At 65.9% G+C, this 15,415-nt stretch overlaps 1 protein-coding gene across 1 annotated transcript; it reads right to left on the reverse strand.

Moving 5' to 3' along the window:
• Window positions 1-659: 659 nt before the first annotated feature.
• NKX6-2 (NK6 homeobox 2) lies at window positions 660-1,813 on the reverse strand. The gene is made up of 3 exons (XM_052661171.1): window positions 1,408-1,813; window positions 1,148-1,320; window positions 660-917 (listed from the first exon to the last, which is right to left on the reverse strand). Exons 1-3 carry the CDS (start codon window positions 1,811-1,813, stop codon window positions 660-662), a joined length of 837 nt encoding a protein of 278 aa, XP_052517131.1.
• Between the last annotated feature and the right edge of the window lie 13,602 nt (window positions 1,814-15,415).

Below are 15,415 nucleotides of genomic sequence, written 5' to 3' on the forward strand. Positions count from 1 at the left end.
AAGGAGGGCCCTAGCCTCGGGGCGGCTGGAGAACAAGAGGCCCTACCTGCTCCCTGCTCCGCCCCGCGCCGTCGGCTCCGCTCCAGCCCGCCGAGTCCCCGAGTCCGGCTCCTCGCGGCTCCCGGCCGGGCGGCCCCTTCCCTCAGCGGACGGCCCGAGGGTCCGCGGGGCCGGGACGCCTTCCCCGCGCCAGTCCTCTCGGCGCCCTCGCTCCTGCGAGCTGCTGCCGCCCGGGCGCCCGGGACGCGGGGCACCCGGCCTCCGTCGGGCCCGCTGCCGAGCGCGGCCCTTCCAGCCCCAGGCGCCCTTCCAGCCGAAGGCGCGGGCCCCGCGGGCCCGGACACTGGACAGCGGCCCGGCACGGCGTCCCCGGCAGGAGCGGAGGCCGCGCCGCCGCCTCGCCCGCGGCTTTCCGAATGGGAAGAAACAGGCGGAGGGCCCAGGGAGCTGTGGCTCCGACGGGGACGCGTTAAATAATTTATTGATTATACAAAGTGATTCCACCGGGACGCGGGGCGGCGGCGGCCCCGACGCCGAGCCCGAGCCGGGCCGCCGTATAACTTACTCTGTAAAAATATATATACACACTGCGGCGCGGGCGGCTGGCGAGGGCGCCGGCCCGCGTCCGTACCCTGGTTGTCCGGCCCGGCCCCGCGCCCTCAGGAGGCGTCCCCCGCGCCGCCGCCGCACGGGCTGACCAGCGCCAAGTTCGGGGCTCTGTGCTTCTTGAGCAGCCGCGTGATCTTCTCGTCGTCCGAGTTGGGGTCCAGGGGCCGGTTGTACTCGTCGTCGTCGTCCTCCGCGTCCGAGCCGCCCACCTTCAGCTTCTCGGCGTCCGAGTCCTGCTTCTTCTTGGCCGACGCCATCTCCGCCGCGTGCCGCTTGCGCCACTTGGTCCGGCGGTTCTGGAACCACACCTGGGGTGGAGGGCGCCCATCACGCGGGGCCCCCCGGAGCACCCGCCGGCGGCAGCTCGGCCCCTCGGCGGCCCGGGCCAGACGCTGCCGCCCGCGCGGACGCCGAGGGCCGCCCCAGACTGCCCCTCCGCCCCGGCCCCGGCCGCGGGGTGGCCGCTCGGGCGCCTTTCGCAGGACGCGGGGGAGCGAGCGGGCTGCGGCCCAGCGAGCGCCGCGCGGCGCCGCCTCACCTTGACCTGGCTCTCGGTCATGCCCAGGGAGTAGGCGAGGCGCGCGCGCTCGGGCCCCGCCAGGTACTTCGTCTGCTCGAAAGTCTTCTCCAGCGCGAAGATCTGCTGGCCCGAGAAGGTCGGCCGCGAGTGCTTCTTCTTGCCGTCCTTGTCCAGGACCCCGCCGGCCTGGGCTGCAGGGGGAGCTCGGTGAGTGTGGCCGGCGGTCCCGCCCTCGCCCGCCCGCAGCCCCACGCCGAACCCGCGCTCGGGCCACTTACCCGGGCCGGCCAGGCGTGGGTCCCTCCAGGGCGAGCCCTGCACCACTCCGGGCCAGAAGATGGGCGGGCGCCCGGGAAGCTCCGCCAAGGGCTTGGGATAGCCGCGCGCCACGGCGGCCGCGGGCCCGAAGTAGACGCCAGCCGACGAGGCCAGCCCGTTGAGCCGCGGCAGACCGCCCAGGAGACCGCCGCCCGCCGCGCCCACCGGCCGCCCCAGGATGTCGCTGATGCCGTGCGGGGTGCCAAGGGGCAGCTGTGCGCCCAGGCCGCCCAGCGCGGGCGCCTTGAAGCCGGCCGGGCCCTGCAACGCATATGGGAACAGCGACGTCTTCATCTCGGCCATGTTGTGCAGCGCGGCCAGCGGGGCGCTGCTCAGCACGAACGCGCCCGGGCGGTTAGCGTCCATGGGCGCCGCCGCCGCCGGCCCGGGCGCCCATCCGGGCCCCGCCGCCGCCGCCGCCGCCCGCCGGCCCGGGAAGTTTGCGCGCGGCCCGGGCGGGCGCCGGGCGAGGGCGCCGACGGCGCGGAGGGCGGGCGCGAGGGCGGGTGGCGGCTCCGGCGCAGGGCGGGCGCCGCCGGGGGCACTCCGGGAGGAGGAGGCGGCGGCGGCGGCGGCGGCAGCAGCAGCAGCCCCGGGGCCGGTCGGAGCGGCGCCGCGCGGGCCGGACGCGCTGATAACCGCGGGGCCCCGGCGCGGCGCGCGCGCTGATTGGCTGTGGGCGCCCGCGGCCCGGCCATTGGCCAGCGCCCGCCGTCCGCGCGCCCCCGCCGCGCACTCCATGAAGCGCCCATTAGCGCGGCGGGTCCCTCCCGGGCCGTAAATTTGCCCCCTGATTTATCTCCCCGGGGACGAAATAAATCCCGTTGGATGGGAGTTTAGTTAGGCAAAGGTTTTAATGGGAAATCAGGAAAAAATACGAGAGCATATTTTATCACCGAGAGAATGCAGATTTGAGGATCCACTCGGCACACGCGGTGCGCCCTGTTCGGTGCAGAGGCGCCGGCGGGAGGGCGCGGGGAGCCGGCAGGCACTCTCGGGGTCGCGGCCCCAGATTTGAGAGAGGACCGAGAACATTTCCGAGAACCTCCTGCTCCGGGATGCAGAGGGCGCGAGAAGCGGGATGTCTGCGTCCACGGGCCGAAGGTTAGACTTGGCCCGCGAGAATCCGCTGTTTCCCCACCCAGTGGCTGGCGCCTCGGCGAGGCCTGTCCCGGGGCCGCCGGGTCGCGTGTGGTGGGTATGGGATCGGGTCCCCGTCCACTCCCGGCCCCGCGGGGCTGTACTCGGCCGGGCTGGGTCATTTCCCGGTCGCGCGGTGGCACCTCATTCCTGGGAGGCAACCTGAACCCGGAGCTCCACTCTGGACGCCGCGCGGGACCTTTCGCGCAGCCGCTCCCTCGCGAAGCGCGGCCGGAGCCTGGGGTCGGGAACCCTGGCAGACTGACTCCGGGTCACGGGGCGCGTGGGGCCGCAGGCAGAAGCGCGGCCTTTTGACCGGCACGCCGAGCGCGTGGTGTCGTCCTCGGGGTGAGCACTCCTCCCACCTCGTAGATGGTTGTGCGGGGTTCAAATAAGATCTCAGTAAACCACGGAGAGCAGGCGCCAAACAGGCGCCGAGTACAATCGTGGACGTTGCCTCCCTGGTTCTCTTGGGTGGTGTCACATATTATTAAGTGATGGTTATTACTATTATTCGCTGCCCGTTGGGAACGTGACGGGAACGCGTACCAACCGACGGCCGCCGATTCGTGGGAGAGGGGACAGGTGGCTGTGTCTGCCAGCCGGCCTCTCTCGGGCCTGGTGCGGCAGGTTAACAACGACTTTCCCGTTTCACCCGGGCCGCCAGGATTTCGGTGGCACAAACGACAGCGGCCCTCTCGGCTCTGGGCAGGAACCCAGCGTCCCCTGATACCGAGATCTCCAGGGGTCCATTTTCGTTTTGGGCAGTTCTACGGGTGTGGTGCTGCGAGTCCCTACACCAGATCGCCTCTAAGAAAGCCACTGGCCGCCGGGCCCGGGCAGGCGTTAGGCGGCTCCCACTGCCTGCGTGCGCGCGCCCCGTGCTGTCCCGGGCGGCGTGCCACCGCGCGTGATACCGGCCGGCTTCGTGTGTGGTGCAGCCCGTGCGGGAGGGAGTTTCTCTCTCCCCGCTAGCTTGGCCGGGCCGCACTCGCGGGATCCGGATGCGGCTGCCCCGCAGGCAAATCCGCACCAGCCGAGCCAGACCCCGGAAATCGAGCTTCTCCGCGCTCACTATGGCGGCTGAGCCCTGAGATCCGCCCCAGGCCTGGCTTGCGCCCCTCACCTCGGGCACAGCGTATGTCCTTTTCTGCCGGGTTTGGGCCCCTCTGGGCTCCTGGAAGGCGGCGGCCCGGCCTCCCAAGCCCCTAATCTGGGCGGGAGGTCAGGACTTGGGGAGGGACCAGGGGGACTGGGGCGGGGCCACGTGAGGGGCGGGCCGGCCCCCCCTCCCGATTCTGCCGGGGGGAGCAGGTTCTGGATTGCTGAGGCTGAAGTCCTCTTGGCGGGCCAGGCGTGGCGCGCCCGGACGGTCTACAGGGCGCCTTATCCTCCCTGAGACCTCGGTTCGGTGGCAGGAGGAGCACTGCCGCTCCGGGCGCCGCGCTCGGCTCCTCGAGCCCCCAGCTCAGGCCTCTGCATCCTCCTTCCCTCCGAGGAAACAGTGCCGACCCACTCCCCTGCACCCCGGGGGAGTTTGCGCCCCGGGGCCCTCCCTGGGCTGCGGCCGGAACGCTTGGGGTCGCGAGTGGGGCTGTGCTTAACTCTCCAGGGAGCTGGGTGCCGTGGGTGCGGGATGGGGGGATGGAGTGCCATTTGGAGGGGCCAGAGTGGGTTGGGGGCGCCAAGAGCGGGGTGAGGGCAGCTGCTTCTCCATGCTGTCTGGCGGAGGGTGTCTCGGAGCCCTGTCCACGCGCCCTGCCCCGCCCCGCGCGGGGGTTCCCAAGCCCCGGACGCCCCGCCCGCCTACCCTTCCGCACGCGGTGGCACGGGACAACCCCCACCGCCACCCCCGACCCCAGCGCCCCAGTTCCGGGTGTGTAGGCTCCACCTGTTCCACCTGTCGGCCCGCCATCTCTGGGCACTCCGGGGCTCCGTGCCTCCGCTTGGCGCCTGGCCACCGCCCCACCTTCTCCTCCGGCGCTCCCGGGAGCCGCCCCCCGGATAAGACCGAAGGAAACGCCTCCCCGCCCCGGGGTCGGCCAGGGGAGGGAGAGTCCTGCGGGTAAGGAGCGCCTCGGGTCGCGCCGCCCGAGCCGATTACGCCGGAACGGACGGGTCTGCCAATGCCCCCTCCTGGTGCCGAAGGAGAAGCCCCGCCAAGGAAGGCGGCCGTGCGCCTCGCCGCACTCTCGCGTTGACGTTGCGGGCAAGCGCGGAGCTCGCGGTTTGGCAGAAATCTTGACTTAGTCACGTTTATTTATCGGGTCATGCTCCCTGCCAGGCGCGCTCGGGGAGAGCCACGTGAACAGCGAGCGCCACCCTGCACCCCGGCGGCGCGACTGGGTGTTGTTCAGTCGCCAAGTCGTCGGACTCTGCGGCCCCATGGGCTGCAGCAGGCTCGGCTCCCGTCTGCCAGCTCTTCAGATTCATGTCCATTGAGTGGGTGATGCCATCCAACCATCTCATCCTCTGCCGCCCTCTTCAACATTAAACAAAACCCCGCAAGTCCGTGCAGCATAGGAACGGGCTGAGTGACCGCTGGGAAGAGGGAGGTCAGGGAAGGTGGTCCCTCAGGAGGGCCAGCCGGGACCAGCCAGGGTCCTAGCCCGGACTGGGTCAGAGCCTGGCAGGCGTGGGGCCGGGGGATGGAGGGGACGAAGGGGGCTTGTCTCTGGAAGGAGCTTGGATCCCATCTCCACGCAGGTAGCTCTGGAGTTGGCAAACAGATGAAGATTTGCCCTTTTGAGAGGCTGGTAAGTCGTGGAGCTGCCCCCTGCCCCAAGCACACCCTCTCGATGGCTTCCTGCGAAGGGCAAAGGGCCCTGGCTTTGTCCTCCCACGTGGGACCAGTCCTCGACCTCCGGGAGCAAGAGGAGGGGACTGCACCTGGGGGCAGAGTCGGGGGCTGCTCACCAGGGGTTGGTGGGTCAAGAGAACCAAGTGCCTGCCAGCTGGGGGCGCAGGGGTGGAGGCGTGGGGGCCCTGGAGCCGGAGGGGCCGCCTGCTGGGCGCCTGTGCTGCTGCAGGCGCTCCCAGGTTCTGCAGATGCTGAAGGGAGCTGGGTGGGCGCGAACCCCACTCCTCCCCGCAAACATCCAGGCCGGGAAAGACCGGACCCCTGCCTGTCCCGCTCGTGCCCTCGCCTGGCCGACCCTGGAAAGGCAGCTGGAAGAACCCCTGCCCGCTCCGCTCCGCTGACCCCCAGCGCCACCCGCAGGGTGACTGCCTGAAGGGTCACTGCGGGCTGAGGGTGCACCTGGGCCTGGGCCTGGGCCTGGGCGGCGAGGGGCGGGGGGCGAGGGGCGGGGGGCGAGGGGCGGGGGGCGAGGGGCGGGGGGCGAGGGGCGGGGGGCGAGGGGCGGGGGGCGAGGGGCGAGGGGCGGGGGGCGAGGGGCGAGGGGCGGGGGGCGAGGGGCGAGGGGCGGGGGGCGAGGGGCGGGGGGCCACGAGAGGAGGCCCAGCGGGGCGCTGGCCCGACCTCACCCTCTCCCCGCTGCTTGTAGCTCAGTCCTGCCCCCCACACTCCGCTTGGGTCTAATCCCCATGAGATGACCAGTGAGCCTCAGACCCAGGCCCCAGCGGCCCCCTCCCCTCGGACCCCCACCGGTCCTTCTGCTGCCGCCCTGCCCTCCACCACCCCCTGGACCACCGTCTGCTGGCTCTTGTCGTCCTGAGGCTCACTCTCTGCTTGGTACCCTCTGAGCCCCTCCGCACTGATGCACCTGCCGTCAGGTCGGCACCTAGCTGCAAGGGCCCCTCATGGCTGGGGCACCCAGGGGGCTAAGTGCTACAGGGTCAAGAAACGAACATGAACCCAGTTCCAGGCTTCAGAGGGTTTTCCCAAAGCCTGGGCTCCCCCAGGGAGATCCCTGTACTCAGGTGTCAGACACCATGTGCGTGTGGAAGTCCCTGAACGGGGCTTTGAGCCAAGCACCTTCCCTGGGAAGGCCCTTGGCAGGTGGGAGGGGCCCAGTAGGTCTGTAAAGGAAGCGGCAGAGACCCGGGAGCAGAGGCCGAGGGGCCGGGGCTGCCCGCCCCTTCCCGGCAGGAGGCGGCCTGGACAATGGCCAGGGCTCCCGGACCTGCGAGAAGCTCCCACCCCTCCCCTTTGCGCTGCGAGGCTCGGCTTCTCTGGGTTTGAAGCCCCGCCCCCAGCCAGGGACAGCTGGGCGTCTACCCCCTGCAGAGCCCCTCCCCGCGCCCCAGCTCCCCTTCTCCAGCTCCTGTACTTCTTTCAAAGTTATGCGTCTTGATACACGTAGGAACATCCCCAGAGCAGTGCACAGAACCACACTATTCCTTCTTGTCTGCAGACCCCCGCCTCTCTCACCATGCTGTGTGCGGGCCTCACCTTCCTTCTGAAAGAAGCACCCAGTCGCCAGGTTGAGACTGTTCGCCCGTCCAACAGAAACGGGGCGGCTGTGACCACGTGGCCTCCCGGGACCTGCGGCTGTGCAGGGCCGCACGGTCACCTGACCTCACGACTCTGGGTCACTCCCTCCAGGGGGCACATGGCCGCAGGCCTCTCGTGCCTACTGGGAGGTTCCCACGTACGAAGAGACGTCCACCCTCCGCTGACGTAGGCCCAGTTGTTTCCAGGTTCTTCTCAGGCACCTTCTTAAGAGGGTGGCACTTTGCAGTTTCCTTGACTTGGGCACCTGGGCTCTGCAGGGCGGCCTCAGCCTCTCGGCCCCTGTACGGGGCGGCGCTGGCCACACCCCCGCGGCCCCGCCCCCCGGGCTTCCTCCCTCCCCGGGGCCCCGCCCCCAGGTCCGCTACCCACCCCCTCACACTTTCCGCGTGAACGTCCAACGGGCACCAAGGCTGGGTCACCTCCTCATTTCCAAGGTCCTGCAAGGTTCTTGGTCCAGGACAGGCTCTGACCCACCAGGGGCCCAAGCTGCTAAGAGCTCGAGTAAAGGAATGGCCAAGAGCATCGGGGGCTCAGGAGGGAACGGCCCCTGCGGGTCTGGTCCAGGCCAAAGGCATGGACACACCGGCCCCTCAACCTCTCCCCCTTCCACCTCCAGGCCCGTGGGCGCCCCAGCTCCGGCACCTTTCTGGGGTTGCCATTTTGCTCTGCTTTCTGCTTCTGGGTGGTGCTCGGCTCTTGTTGGAGACCCGTGGCCCCCAGTCCCTCGCAGCCACATCCAGGCTGGGCCGGGGGCGGGGGGGAGCTCCAGACCTCAGGAGTGCGACTCCCTCTCCCTCCCTGGACGGGTCCAGCTGGGGCACGGCACCCCGAATGTTCTGACATGAGCTGGAAATCACTCCCCACCGCATGCCTGTGAAAACGAGAGCCAGGCAAAGGAGCCCCAAGGAGGCGGTGCAGCCGCATGGCGCCTCAGAAGCGCTCCTCGGGGTCCCAAGACTCGCGTCTCCTTCAGGGAAGGACAAAGACAGGGCGGCCGTAAATCAGCCCCAAGCCCATCCCAGGCCCCCCGCCCCGGACCCCCGCACCAGACGTGCAGTCGCGTAATGATCTCTCCCCGGGGCTGCTCTCCCGGGGGTCTGACCGCGTGCCAAGCGCGCTGATTGGGCGCCGAGCGCAAGATTTGTGTCAGGGCAGCGGCTGCAGCCTGTTCGCTGCGCTCCCAGAATGGCTCGGACAGCGCTGGCCGAGTGGACGCTTCCGGAAGGGCTTCTGGCTGCGCTCCAGGCTGCTCTGGATGCCGTGGGGGCTTGCTGGCGGGTGAGGGTCCAGCTGTGCTGTGGCCAGCGTCGCCCCCACCCCTGGGCCCCGCCGCTGTCGTTGGCCGAGGTGGGGGGCTGCACTGACGCTCCCCCCGACCCAGCTCCCGCCACGGGCGGGGTCTGGCGCTCAGGCCCAGGTCTTCATTAAAACGCCTCTCGGGGTGGAGGCGGCAGACAGGAGGCCAGTAACGACTGAGCCCGACAGATGCAGGTTGGCATTATGGACAGGGTGACCCCTGCACCGTCACTGAGGGCGCCCAACAGCTACTTGGGGGAGGGCCTGCTTCCTGGAGACCCGTGAGGGGGCGGGGGCGGGAGCTGGGGCAGGGCCACCCCAAGGACCATCCCAGAAGGGGGTTCATCTCCAGGGGAGGAGCTGCCGCTGATGGGAAACTATTCGCACTTTTAAAGGGTCACTGGGCGGCTGGCTGGACCAGGAAGGGTTTCAGGGAAGCACGTTGAGGTCCCCGCCCCGTTCTGGGGTGAGGGGGCAGCAGGCAGGGGTCCTTGGTGGAAGGAAAGCCTCTCCCACAGGCGCACAGGTCAGGGCTGATATCTGCTGCGGGCTGGCACCTCTCCTCTAGGCTCCTAAACGGGGACAGCAGTCCCCCTGACTTTGAGGAACGTGTCTGCCATGTGAGGCAAAGAGCACCCCATGCCTCCTGCAATGCCTGGGGGGCTTCCGACCCCCAGCCCAGGCTGCCCACTGCCTGGACACCCCCGTCTGGGAGATGGGTCTCACAGGGCTGGGGAGGCAGTGAGCTGGGCCCAGAGGCTTATCTGCCCCAAGCCTCCCAAGGGCTTCAAAGCTGTGCAGCTGCCAGGCCACCAAACCCCTATACCACAGGGTAGAGGTGCGGGCACCCCCAGGGGCTGGTGGCCTGTGACATCAGTATGGAATTTGGTCTGCGGGACCCGTGAGCTTGCATTCCACAGCCTGGTTGCCTCTTCCTACAAAGGGTCCCAAGCAGTTGTGCCTAATTTAATTCACCTCAGAAAGTTAATCCTCCTTCCTGGCCAGAGTTCCTCCTGCCTGGCCCGTGGGGGTCCCGGGCACACGGGGGTGTCCCGGGCACACGGGGGTGTCCTGGGCTCATGGAGGAGACGGTCTGAGGCACACAGGGGGAGTCCTGGGCACATGGGGGTGTCCCAGACACATGGCAGGTGTCCCGGGCACACAGGGGGCTCCCGGGCACAAAGGAGGGTGCGGGGTGCAGGCTGGGTGCTCCCTGGGTCCTGGGGCTCCTGCCGCGGTGGGGACGGACTGACGGCAGAGTGGATCCTGGCTCTGCTGACAAGGCGTCCTTGCTGGCCTCAGCCCAGGGCGGCGTTCCTGGCATCTTTGGAGAAATGACAGTTGACAAAGACCTGGGTGGAAAAGCTCTCAAACAGGGCTTTCCTTCTGGTCGCGAGGGTGTCAGACACCAGTTGCGAAACACTGAACCCGATGAAGAAAGGAGCCGTCTGCCACGGCTCAGCGCCCACGCCGCGGCGGGACCGGCCTCCTTTCTGCTCACCCCTTCACTCTCCCACATGACTGCGGCCTGAGCACCTGCGGGGCCAGCACTGTCCCGGTCCCCGGGGACACGACCCCTAAGCACCGAGCGTACGAAAGGTGCCACACGTGGGCGGTCTCTCTATAAGACCCCCACCCAGAACTAACACACACACTCTCCAGTCCAGGCCCGTCTGCCCATCCCACCCGTGTCCCGGCGCCCGCATGGCACCGCCGGGCAGGACCCAGGATCCCAAGCAGTTTTGTGGGTGTCCCACAGTCTATATGCCAGCGCCTTAGGTCTTCCCAGTTCTCCACCTTTAGCAGTTGTACCGGGAGGAACGCGGGGTACACGTGCAAACCTGATGGCCGTGTAGGGATAAGCCCCTCTGAGCCCCTGAGCAGAACTTGCGGTTCTCGTGCTCATGCGGCCGACAGGTGTGGCTCCAGCAGTGCCACGGGCCTCCTGGCCTCTGGCACGCTGTGTCCTGCCTCCCTCTCCCCTGCGGCTCCCCCCGTTCTCCCCCTCTGTCGTCCGGACTGCTTTGCTGCTTGTCCAGTCTTCCTCTGGCCAGGACACAACATGGAGACCCAGGGGCTCCTCCAGGAGGCCTGCGAGGTCCGAGTGAGGAGGCGGTGGGGGGGGGCGTCCCTGCCAGCCAGGCAGTCTGCAGGTGACCTAGACGTGTGTGGCCAGACTGTGAGGCCTCTGAGGTCCAACTCAAAGCCACAGTTGGTAACAGTGGAAGCTACATGCTGTTCTGAAGACAGACCTGGCTCCAAAGTCCTTAAGAGTTAAAAAGAGACAGAAATGCCCAAAGAAGCAAAAGAAACCCAACTGTGGTCGTGAACCATAACTCACCCTCCTCACCATGATGGCCGGAGTCGCACGCGGGGACTGGAGGGCTAAACGGTCAACGCTGGGATCTTGTAAATATGCTGAATTCTCTGTTCTGAAAACAGAGACGCGACCAAGTTACGGGAGAGACCGCACATTATTCACAAAGCAGGCATCAACAGTTTCACCCAAGTAAACAGACTGCTTGTCTCCTGGGAGAACAGCAACCCGGGCCGGGGCTGTGTGTGAAGTGTGAGACATCCACGAAAACGTGCACGATGGGGGCCGCCTGCTCTGACAGCATTTCTAATATAATAGCACTTGGGGAAAATGTGCCATCATTTCATTAAATAGATTGTCATTTCATCGTTAAATATATGGACACTTATCCAGAGAAAAACCTCATGAGCATCCATGGCACCAAACCCTGCCCTGGGGAGGAGCCTGCGGGGGAGGAGGAACAGCCTCTGAGAGGAGGAGGAGCCCGGGTGTGGCCTGGGGAGGAGGAAGAGGTTGGGGGGACGGGAAGAGCTTGTGGAGGAGGGGGAGGAGCCTAGGGAAAAGAGGGAGGGACTTGGAGGGGGCGGGGCCTGCAGAGGACAGGGAGGGACTTGGAGGGGGCGGGGCCTGCAGAGGACAGGGAGGGACTTGGAGGAGGGGCGGGGCCTGTGGAGGAGGGGGAGGGACTTGGCGGAGGGGTGGGGCCTGCGGAGAAAGGGGAGGGACTTGGAGAAGGGGCGGGGCCTGCGGAGGAGGGAGAGGGCGTATGGTGCCTTCTTTGCTTCTTGTGGTGTCCACTGGGTTTCCCTGGGTTTCCTGTGTACATGATTCCTTTTATTAAGTGAAACATCAAAGGTCCACATCCTGGGAGCTGACTGGCCGTTGGTCAGGACGGATGAGGCCGGGCTGTGTCTGTTTGAGCTCGAGAACCGTCTTCTCCCGCCCTGTTGACTGCGGGTCTGTGAGCAAAACTAGCGACAGGGGAAGAGGAGGCTGGAGCCCCAGGGGCGGCCGCGCGGTGCGGTCAGCAGGCGAGGTGGTTCTGGCCGTGGGGTGCTCGTGACGTGTGGGTCCTCTGAGCAAGCCCCCCTGACTGGACCCGAGGGCCCCAGACCTGCTGGGCCGCAGCCCCGGGCTCATGCAGGAGCCTCTCTGCTCTCGGCTGGGGCCCTCCTGAGTCTCCACCGCAGACTCCACCCCGCTACCGCCTTGCGAGACGTTCACCCGAGGCCTGCCTGGGGTCCGCGGGGCGTGCCAGGACTCGGGGCTGGTCCCTGCAGCAGGACAGCCTCCTCAGTTACTGCTCGTGCCTGGAGAGGCTGGGGAGGACCTGTGGGCCAGCGGCGGAGCTCTGGCCCGTGGTGGCGGGGGAGTGGGGGGAGTGGGGGCTGGGGGGGGGCGCCATGTAAGCGGCTACGAGCCTCCTCCAGGGGACTGCAGAGTCGGCTAGAGATGCAGGCTGAAGGCCACGAGGGGCAGGCATGGAAGCACCCTGGTTGTGGGCTGCAGGGCAAGAAGGCTGCAAGGGGGCATGACCGGGCGGGGGGGGGGGGGGGGGGGGGCGCGCGTGGGAGGAAGACAGCCCCCCGGATCTGGCCCCTCCATGCCCTGCCTGGGGCAGCTCCAGTCAGGACCAGGCTGCTGTCCTCCAGCTGATCGGAGCCCTGCGTCTGGGCAAGATTATTTGTTAATGTCTCACTGCATAGCCAAACTGACTCCGGAGCCAGCAAGTCAGGGGGTGATTTGTAGCTTTATAATACTGGCCCTGCAGCCGGGACACCTGGGTGGTCAGAGGACTCAGATGCTGAGGCCCGAGAGCCCTGGGGCTTGGAGGCCACGGCCAGGCCAGCAGAAGGTGGTTCAGGCTGCAGACAAATCTTCCCCCTTTTACTGAAATGGTGAGATTTCGGTCCTAAGGATGATGTTTGCGCTCAGTTTTCGGGAAAATCCAAACTAGCCTGTTTTGAGCGGCTGGAAGGCCCATAGGCAGTCAGGGTGGGAGCCTTCGGAGGGCAGCCTGCTCCAGGATGCCACCCTTCAGCAGACGGCCGCACCTGTGGCCACGCCTAGCTCTCTGTCCTCACTCGTCCCGGCTCCTAAAACTTGTCCCCATCACCTGTCACTGCCCCATCACTCCTGGGGTCAGGGGTCAGGTGTGATGGCTTCCACCACTACCAACGTCCACACAGACGTCATCCTGACATGGTCCCTGGCTGCAGTGGCGGAGGTCAGACACGCCCCCCTCCCCAGGCTTGTCCCCCTCCATGCCCCACCTCCACTGCCTGCCTGGGGACTCTGTCCCCACTGTCCCAGCCCCCGTCCAGAGCCGGGCCTGTCCAGTACAGCTGCCCCCCCGAGAGGCCTGCACCACCCCAGGTAGGGGCTCTTGCTGGCTCTGCAGACCCCTGGAGGCGGCCCCCCAGGATCCGCTGGACGGCAGCCCCCCCGCCCGCCTCCAGTGTCCTCCACCGGATATTATACGTGACTTACATGGCTCAGCTGGTAAAGAATCCACCTGCAACATGGGAGACCTGGGTTCGATCCCTGGGTTGGGAAGATCCCCTGGAGAAGCACATGGCAACCCACTCTAGTATTCTGGCCTGGAGAATTCCTTGGACTGTGTGGTCCATGGGGCCTCAAAGAGTTGGACACGACCGAGTGACTTTCACTTTCACTTACATGTAACAGTAAACCAAAAGTCCTCTGTAGAATATCCGCTTGACCCTGTGGAGGACAGACGCCTGGGCCTCCCAAGTCCACCTCACTAGGGGTTCCAGCAGAGTCCCTGGTGGGGGGGTGGTCCCTGCCTGCCGGCTCTATTCCTGGCCTCCGAGGCAGAGAACAGGAGGCCCAAGTTGCCACAAGATACATGAAAAGATGGTCAACTCACTGGTCAAGGAAATTCCACCCAAACTGCCCCCGAGACGCTGGCCCCCGGCAGCCCTGAGTCTGGGGGCTCCAGCCGCAGCCTCTTCCGGGGGCGGTTCTGAGCCCAAGAGCTGAGCAATCTGTCAGAGCATGTTTCCTGGACGCGGGGGTCCTGGGGCTCAGGCAGGGAGGCCCCTGTCCCCCCGGACTGTTTGCCTCCAGAACCCCTATCCCAGAGCCTGGCTCAGAGCAGGTGGCCAGAAGAACAGGGAGGGAGTGGGGACACCCTGATCCCAGGGCACTGGGCTGAGGAGGCTCCACCTTATTGTCCTGATGCCACCTCTCTCTGTGTGTCACAGAGAATTAAAACCTGTAATAAGAGAATTTAAGAGCTCCCCATCAGCTCTGTCCCGGCCATTAGCCAACAGCACCGGGTGTTAATCTAGTCATCTGCCTCTGGTCTCAATGAATTGTGATAAAAACGTCAAACAATTAGATTATCCTGGCCGCCAGCGCCCTTGATTGAGTGGCGAGGCAGGGCGCGTCCCTTGAATCACCCTACAAAGGGGCTACTCACTGCAGGGCTCCCCCAGCCCCTCCGATTCCATGTGGGGGCCCGGTCCATCCAAGGCCAACATGGGTCCCGGGATCAGGGCTGTCTTTCAGGAGACCCCCTTCTGGGCGTGGGGGCCCGGGGGGTGTCCACGGTGGGGGGGGGATGATGCTGGGGGGAGGAGCAGGGCAGATTGTCCCCTCCAGGACAACCCCCGGGAGGTGGTCACAGGCCCCTCCCAGAGCCCCAGAAGGGCTGCCCGCAGAGAAGCCCCCGGTCCAGGGCAGGACCCCGCAGTTGGGCCGTCGCCTGGATGGAGTTTGCAGCGGCTGCTCCCCAGGAACCACGCCACCTTCTTCTTTGTAAGGGCAGAGACACCCTGAAAATTGATTTCTCTGTTGGAAATGGGATAATGAGACTGGTTGTTTCTATCTCCATCATCGTCATAATAAAATGAGAGGACGTGAAGTAATATTGTGTGTCTTAATGCAAGGGAGCATTAATTGAATACAAATGGCCTTTCTTGAAGTTGCTGAGTTATATTTCAGACATATGGGATAATGATGCCGGTTAATCATTTTTACAAGATGTAAAATTACTGGCTCCTCCAGGAAGATCATTAAGGAAAACAATTGTTCACAGCAATTGAAAATAGAGTTTTAATTCTTTAATACAGAAATTAAACTATTAGAGACCAGTGTTAAATGAGGGAACTTAATAGAAATTTATATACAAGCGTCTGTGAACATTTTAGCTTTATTAACCCACCTAATTTCTTAATCCCGATCAACCCAGAAGGGCTGTTTGGGCTGTGAGAGGGAATTAACTGCTGGGAGAGGAAGATGGGCCCAGGCGCCGGAGGCCCCGGGGGACAGGGGACCCGGCTGGAACCATAGGCCTGCCCTCTGGAGAGGACCAAGGCGGGTGCCCTCACGCAGAGGGGCGAGCTCGGGGCCAGGACAGACGGAGGCCTGGGTCTCCCTCGAGGTGAAAGCAGAGGCCACGTCCTTGGAGACGGACCTTGGCCTGTGCCTGGCGATGCTGTTCTGTGGGATTCCATGAGCAAAAGGGCGCTGCCTGGGGGGGGTGGGATGGGGGGATCTGGGACCACCCCTGGGGCAGGTCATAGGAATGGGAGCCCCCTGGCCGGGCTCCACAGCCCACAGCCCCCAGACCCCCAGCCATGAGGGGGACCCTGGGCTCCTCACCCATTTAGAGGTCCCCCCAACCCAATGGCCCTCATCCCGGGGCACTGGAACTGTCGTGTTTGCAGGCAGCCTGTCTGAGGGTAGGAAGGCTTTGAGCAATATTCTGACTAACATCTCGAAATGACAAGGCCTTTACCAAGTGTGAAAACACCAGGAGCTCGCTGTTGGA

Source organism: Budorcas taxicolor, chromosome 23 (genome assembly GCF_023091745.1).
Source record: "Budorcas taxicolor isolate Tak-1 chromosome 23, Takin1.1, whole genome shotgun sequence".
Taxonomy (NCBI): domain Eukaryota; kingdom Metazoa; phylum Chordata; class Mammalia; order Artiodactyla; family Bovidae; genus Budorcas; species Budorcas taxicolor.